Raw genomic sequence first — 7,253 nt, forward strand, 5'->3', positions numbered from 1 at the left:
GGCGGGGTGGGGCGGGGGAGGACTGTAAAACGATCGCCCTAATAATGAGCGCGACGGGGAGCAGGCGAGGCAGCCTGCACGAGCATAGCGAGAGCGACAGAGACGGAGTACGGCGAGACAGGTGCTTTTCCCTCACGCAGCCGCCGGGCCCGCGGGTCAGGAGGAGGCGGGCGGGCTCAGCCAGCGCCAGCGCCAGCCAGAGGCACCAGCCAGCCAGCCCGGCCGCGCGATCCGGGTCGAGCCCTCCTTTCTTCCCACCGACCGGCCGCTGTAGTGGGCCCGGCTCCCCCCATCCTCCTCTCCCCCCGCAGGAAGGTGTGTTCTGTTCGACATGCGTGTGAGTGTGCGTGCGTGCCGACGGGACGAGTCGGGTCAGTGTTCACTCAATGAAAGTGGTCGTGTTGTCATAGATTCGAGCTGTAAGGGACGTTCAAACAAACAAAGGAACAATGCAAACAGCAAGGTGATGGGTCTTTTTACCGCTCTCTTTACCCTGAGTTTATTTGATTTGGTTGCAGGCAGCTGCTTGAAATACTTCTATAATTAGGGCCGGGCGGTTGGCTTCCTCGCCCGTCATAAACTCCCTAAAAAGGACAGCCTTCTGGTCACGTGCCGTCTCAGGCGAGGAATGTCGCCAGCTGGCACGAGTGTCCTGAAGGGGTTGCGGCGGAGGGTTTCACCTCTAATCGTTCTGTTTGCGCTCGGCGAAAGAATTTGTCTTATTATCAATATCACCGCGCGTCACCGGTCACCGGGACGAGCCCGACGAGCCTGGTGCTCCGCGCTCTTTCCAACAATTCTTTACTTGTAGTCATGCAAAAAAATAAAAATGGGACGCCCGTCCTTCGCACTGCTGGGTGTGCAAACGGGTGTGCGGCTGTGGAGATGCTCCGAGGCGCGAAAGCAAAGCACTATGCAGCTCAAGTGTTACTTACCATTACGGCGGAGCAAACAGCCGTAACTCATTTGTGCGCGAGCAGGAGGCGAGAGAGTGCTGAGCTGGTGTGAGAAGCTCCCATAGCCGGGGGGCGGCTGTATAACCGGGTGGCAAAGCCCAGCGCCCGCGGGACAGAACAATCCGCCTGACAATGGCGCTGTCCGCCGGCTGTCAGCGCAGAGGAAAGGGAAGAGACGGACGGAGACGGAGCTGTCCGAAAAAGGGCGCGAGTAAGTGAGCCGTAAGGGAGTCACGTAACGCCGCGACGTATACCTAACTACCTACCCGCCTGCTTGGCACGGTATGTCGAAAACAAACAGCACGAAAACGACGCTGTGCATGAGCGCTGCTTAGAGGCGCTGGCCGACCGTGCGGCGTGTGTGTGTGTATGTGAGTGAGTTTGTGTGTATGTGTGTGAGTGAGTGAGTGTGTGTGTGAGTGAGTTGGTGTGTGTGTGTGCACGCGCTCGTGTGCGTCTATGTGTGTGTTTCGCCGAGGCGTTCAACAGACAGCTCACGCGTGAAAGCGACGCGACGGCTGCGGCGCCCGTGGGACGTCCCTCACCTGAATAACGCGCCCCTTGTCATTCATAAAGTGCACCGTGGCGCGCGAGCAGCACACCGCGCCGGAGTACCACCGCGGAGGAGGCGCCGCCGCCCCGCCCCGCCTTTACTTGGTGGTGACAGCAGAACACACCTGCCAACCTGCCGGCGGGGCGGGGCGCGTCGCGTCGCCATTTATGAGCCTCTTCTCAAGGAGCAGCAGCTCGTTAGAAAGGGCCAGGGAGGGAAAGGTCGCCCAGCAGCCCCGTCCGGTTCTCTCGCTTGCTCAGCTCACTCCTCACACTCGCCTCTACGCGACTCCCGTGTACTTACACCGCCACCGCTGCTGGTCTCCGCAGACACGCCAAACTAGCGCTATACAGTTTGCGGTGACAGATGGCCCCGGTGACATCTGCAAAAGGACGGAAGCTGACGAACTAACTGTCGGGGTGCTCTTTGCTTACCGCCTCCGCTACGCGGTGCCTCGGCGCCACACGTCCGCGGGAGTACGGGCGACAACTTCCCTCGCGCTGCGGCTGGAGACGGCGAGCAGGTGCACAGGTGCACAGGTGCAGACGCGCGCGGGTGCTCTCGCGAGTGGACCACCACACCAGTGGCAGCTGCCAACTGCAGCGGTGACACCGACAGTCGCAGCTGTTACATTTTTCATGAACGGAGTGCGCCGCCGGAGCGCTTGACGCGTACACCTAATAGCCGCGCCATGGCTGGGAGAAATCTCTCTCTCTCCCCTTCCGACGCGCGTCCTGCCTCACTTGGCAAATTGCTGCGGCTCCGGCCGGCGCGCTGTTTTGCACACATCGCTAGATCTCGCGCTTACGTTTATCGTGTCCCCAGGCGTCGGTGGGAAGGCGGGGCGGGGCGGGGCGCAGTTGCATTGCCGGGGCGGGCCGGAATTAATAAGAGTGCCACTTATTCTAAAAGGCACGGGACTCCGTTTCCGTTAGGGCCGTGGCTGTGCCCGTGGCTGTGCCCGTGGCTGTGCCCGTGGCTGCGCCCGTGGCCGGCGGGGCGTTGCCGGCTTCCTCACGGAGTCCCCTTGCGAGGGTCCCCGGCAGGTGTACTCGACCGGGTCCTCCCCAGGATCCCTCGCCGCCCTCGCCGTCAGCAACCAGTACCAGAACGACGCCTTTCTGTGGGGTCGTCCAGAAAGTACGTCCGTTTTTTTCTCAGGTTCATTCAGCAAATTACTGGAGCTTGGCGCCTGCGAGACTCCGGGTAGGCCACCCCGCCGTACACGCATGCACTGCAGGCATGATGTCGCCTACCTATAAGGCGCTATGAGGGGCCACGGGCTGAACTGGGCAATTTCGTGACGGTGAATGACGGGCGTACTCTCTAGATGATCCCTATTTATTTACACATATTGTGTGTCAGGGCTATGCACACAACATATTGTTTGCAAGTGTACCTACTCAAGCGGCCATTGTGCCTTACGAATGGACCGAGCAGGCAAACCCGCATTCTGTTGTGTTGTAGCCCCAACACATTGTACGTACAGTGTACAATGTCTCCATCGAACGCGACCCAATGTCGTTAATTTCTCCGACTGGAGACGGGACGGGAAGTGCGCGCCTTTAGAGCTGTGCAGCGCTTGCAGCGGCGCCCGCCGCCCCGCCCCCGGGCGACCGACGTGGGAGTGAAAGGCTTTAGGTGTTTTGTCGGTAGGCCTGTGTGGCTGCTCGGCCCCGCGGCCGCGCGGCGCGCTCGGAGACACGCCACGCCCCCCTCGAGACCGTGATGGTGATGGGTTATCCTCCCAGCGCCTAGAGAGAGAAAGACTACTTCCCTTCTGCGCATCCACCCACTGTGGCGCAGCGAAGCCAGGATTGGAAGAGAAAGAGAGAAAGGAGCTCCCCCTCTATCATTCTCTCTCTCTCTCTCTCACTCGCCCAGTAGCTGCTTGCACCGCTGTCGCACTCTTCCCCCCTCACCTAAGGTAAAGGTGCGTGTCCTCCAGGGATCCCTTTCCAGCAGCGGTGGCGTGCAGGATGATCTTTCCGGTCAGCGTGCGGTGCGAGGGACGATGCTGATGAGGATGCTCCGGCACCAGAGGAGCCGCGGTCCAGCCTCGCCCAGCCGCGCCGCCCTTCCCTTTGCTTCGCGGTTCGTCGCGCCGGAGCCCCTCACTCCCCCCGCCTCGTCTTTCGTCGACCTTGCTCCCGCGATGTCAAGCGTGTCAGCGCGCACCTTAGCAGGTGTAATGCAAGCCTCGGCCTGCCACGGTACGCCACGGTACGCCACGCCCCGCCACCCCACGGCGGCCACGCCCACTTCATCCCGTGTGCGCTCATACACCGTAAAAGAGTGGAAGAAAATTGGAGGAAACCCGCTCGTCCCTGGACTGTCGCCGCTTTCGTTTCGTCGTATATGTCGTCACCGGCCTCGGCTCATCTTCTCCGTCTCTACGACACTGCAGCGCCGCCGCCGCCCTCACCGCGGGTTCGGGACCTCTCTCTGCCGCCGCGGAAGCCATTTTTTTCCATCCTGGTCGACGCTCGAGTCGCACCTCAACGACGAGGTTATTGCCGTGGGATGACTTGTTCTGTGTTGTGCGGCGTTGTGCAGTTGCCGGGACGGCAGACGTTCCCGCGGTTTCCCCTTCACTCGCCATCCGCTGTGAGAAGTTCACCGGCCGTGCAATGGGTCCGCCTAGGCCCGGGCCGCCCTGTCGCGCCCTCCGCGCCCCTTCCCCCCACGGCGGGTTGCCACCCACTCAGTCACTCGCACTACAACGAACCGCGGACAATGGGGCGGGGCAGGACTCGGAAAAAAGGAGAAGAATATACTTCATACTGCGAGACTAGGATGCACCTGCCTTTTTTCGCCGGTTTTCCTTCTGTCGGAATGACGGCGGCCTTCTTGTTTGTTTGTTTGCAGATGACCGTCGGCGGGTAGGATGCCGGCGGGCGGCGCCCTGCCGCTGCTGCTGGGGGCACTATGCATCCTGGGCGCCATCCGGGCGGGCTCCGGGGCCGGCCCTGGCGGCGGCTCCGGAGGCGGCCCCGGCCCCGGGCCCAGCGCGGCCCTGCCGCCGATAGAGATCAACCCGGGCGCTAACACCTTCCTAGGTGAGTGAACCTGCGGCGCGGTGTGTTCAACGCACGAGAGGTCACCAGCTCCCCGCCGAGCATGCCTGACATGTGCTTTCTGCGGTGACCGCTACAGGCGCTGTGCTGGCGCTGAGGTCTCGCGGCGCCGGGCTCTTCGGGTGCGGGCCCCGGACGCAGGAGGGCCTGGTCATGCTGGACGCCCTGGAGGCGCTCGTGGACGCGGTCAACAGCGAACGCCAGGGCTACCCCGCCATCCCCAAGGGCGTCAGTCTGGGTGAGTACAGCTCGGAGGCCATAGAGCTCGCGGACTCTACAAAGAGTAGCTATGCCGCTAGCGCTCTGCGATTTTGACAAACGGGGCAAAAAAGGGTAGTTCTCCGCTGACGCGGCCCAGCCACGCTCGTTGTGGCAAGCGGAGCGATCCCCCTCAAGATCAAATCAAACAAGCCGGACTGTTGCCCCGTCGGGGAACAAGAAAAAACGTTGGCAACAACAGTAAAGCTGCCTGGGTAGACAATCTCGAAGCCATTGGCGCTGAGCGAGCGCGACGGAACACGGGAGCGCTTCCGTCTGCCGTCCGCCAGCGTCCCACCGACGGCTATCGGCCTCCTTCTGGGTCTAGGAAGCCCTCGGTCTCAAGCAGCTCGTCTCTTCCGCTCAGGTGTGCGCGTGTTCGACCACTGCGGTCGCCCCCGGGTCGCCGTGTCGCAGCTGGCCGAGCTGCTCCCCGAGCTGGGCCCCGGCGGTCCACCCCCGGGCGTCCCCTCGGCGGGCAGCAGCGCCGCGGAGTCCTCCTCTGCCGTCCCGGGCCTCCGCACGGTGGGCGTCCTGGACGGCGCCGGGCTGACCCGCACGGACGCCGACGCCGACCTGGAGGTGCGCCACGCGCTGGCGGAGGCCATGGTCCCCGTGGCCGCCATCGACAGCAGCCACCTGGTCCAGCCCGTGCAGCGCGCGCAGGCGCTGGTCGCCGTGCTGCAGCGCCTCGAGTGGCGCCGCTTCGTGGTGGTGCGCGGGGCGGACGCGTACAGTGACGAGCTCTGGCAGGCCGTGGCCCAGCTGGCGGGAGGCCTCCGCACGGCGGACTTCTGCGTGGACTCCGTCGAGACGTTTGTGTTCGACGGCCAGGGCCAGGAGCAGCGCGCGCACGACGGGGTAAGGCAGGCTTCGACCACGTCTTTGACACAAACTGAACCTCATCAGTGGAAGGTTACGTCGGGCTGGATGATAACTCCATTAACACATGTGTTTCCTTCTCCAGGTGCTCGACGTGGTGTCGGATGCCGCCGTGTCGGGACTGCCCGTGGTCGTATTGCTGCCGCGGTCCTCGATGCGTCCGTTCTTGGAGGCACTCCGGGACGCCCTGTTCGAGGCCGACATCCCCCCCGCCGCGCCGGCCGCCCTCATGCTGCTGCTGTCCGACTTGGTGGCGCGCGAGGACGCCGCACTGCTGCCGCAGGGCGCCACCGTGTACTCGCTGGCCACCTCCAGCAGCGGGTCCGCCGCCGCCGAGGCCCTGGAGGAGCTGCTCCCCGACAGCCGATCCGACAACAAGTCCATCGACTCTCTGACGGTCGCGCTGCGATCCGATTCGCTTCTGGCCGCCGCCCAGCCCGTGCTCACCTTCGCCCTGGCGCTCAAGCGGTCCTGGCGCGACAAGTGTCCAGGGAAGGTCTCGGGGTCGTGCCCGCCCTGGGCCGCCATGTCGCGCCCCGAGTTCCTCAGCGCCTACTTCGCGCCGCTGGCGGCCTCCATGGCCCGCGGGGAGCGCGTGCAGGACAGCGGCTGGGAGGCGCGCTGGGGGGAGCTGCTGCTGCCGCCCCGAGACCTCACCTTGTACCGCTACCAGCTGGGCGGTGACCGGCCGCAGGTGAGGGCCGTGCTGACGGCCAGCTCCATCAGCGTCAGCAACAACAACAGCGTGGCCAGCAGCAGCAGCGTCAGCGTCATCGACGACGCCTTCCACCCGGAGGAGGTAGGTCTGCTGCCCACCGGTACGCAGGTCAGTGTCTGTCTGAGGTGCAGGCGCATTCCTTACACGCGTGTCTGTACAGGTGGGCGTGTGCGCCACCCGGCCCAGCATGCAAAGCGCCGCTGAGTGCGAGAGGACTTGCCTGCCGCTGCAGCGGCCCAGCCGGACGGCCGGCGGCCGGCGAATCGAGTCCTGGGCCAACTACCAGGACAACCACCTGCAGCGCGACTCGACCGCGGACCCCGCCGAACCCGCCGAAGTGCTGGACTCGGACAGCGAACCTGAGCAGCCCGACTTTCTGCGCCTGGTCGAGTCTCCCCAAGGCGTGTACGTCCTACTGCTGATTCCGCTACGACAGGGAGACTCGGACACTGCGCTGGACTGCCCCGCTGGACTGGACGATGATGGTCTCGATGTGGTCGCCATCCGCAAAGTAGAAGCCTTCCTCTGGGCACTCCAGAGACTCAACCAGCAGTTGTCCCGGGACTCGCAGCTGCCCCAGGTGCAGGTGGGCGCCCTGCTCGCAGACTCCTGTTCGTCCAGCCTGCGTGCCATGGCTCTTTCGGCGCGGCTTCGGCCGCTTAGCTACACCCCGACGGCCCACGACAAGTACGTTCCTCTTCTTCTTCCCAAGCTCCCCCTTCTTAAAATCACCGTGTCTTAATCTTATGCTTGTCGATCACCAGGACGGAGCGCGTCCTGGCCGTCGTGAACGCGCTGCCGCTGCCCGC

At 64.0% G+C, this 7,253-nt stretch overlaps 2 protein-coding genes across 2 annotated transcripts in view; both read left to right on the top strand.

Annotated features, from left to right (window-relative positions):
- The window catches only part of LOC113212469 (uncharacterized), a 4,700-nt gene extending 4,170 nt beyond the window's left edge, over positions 1 to 530 (top strand). The window contains exon 11 of the mRNA XM_052266045.1: positions 519 to 530. Coding sequence (XP_052122005.1) covers positions 519 to 530 — 12 coding nt within the window. The remainder of the gene's footprint in view (positions 1 to 518) is intronic.
- LOC127749142 (uncharacterized) overlaps positions 1 to 7,253 on the top strand; it is a 20,063-nt gene that overhangs the window by 12,114 nt on the left and 696 nt on the right. Inside the window, exons 2-7 of the mRNA XM_052266046.1 lie at positions 4,378 to 4,568; positions 4,666 to 4,824; positions 5,212 to 5,705; positions 5,812 to 6,525; positions 6,605 to 7,131; positions 7,209 to 7,251. Coding sequence (XP_052122006.1) covers positions 4,397 to 4,568; positions 4,666 to 4,824; positions 5,212 to 5,705; positions 5,812 to 6,525; positions 6,605 to 7,131; positions 7,209 to 7,251 — 2,109 coding nt within the window. The 5' untranslated portion in view covers positions 4,378 to 4,396. The remainder of the gene's footprint in view (positions 1 to 4,377; positions 4,569 to 4,665; positions 4,825 to 5,211; positions 5,706 to 5,811; positions 6,526 to 6,604; positions 7,132 to 7,208; positions 7,252 to 7,253) is intronic.

Source organism: Frankliniella occidentalis, unplaced genomic scaffold, assembly GCF_000697945.3.
Source record: "Frankliniella occidentalis isolate FOCC.00 unplaced genomic scaffold, Focc_3.1 Scaffold35, whole genome shotgun sequence".
Taxonomy (NCBI): Eukaryota; Metazoa; Arthropoda; class Insecta; order Thysanoptera; family Thripidae; genus Frankliniella; species Frankliniella occidentalis.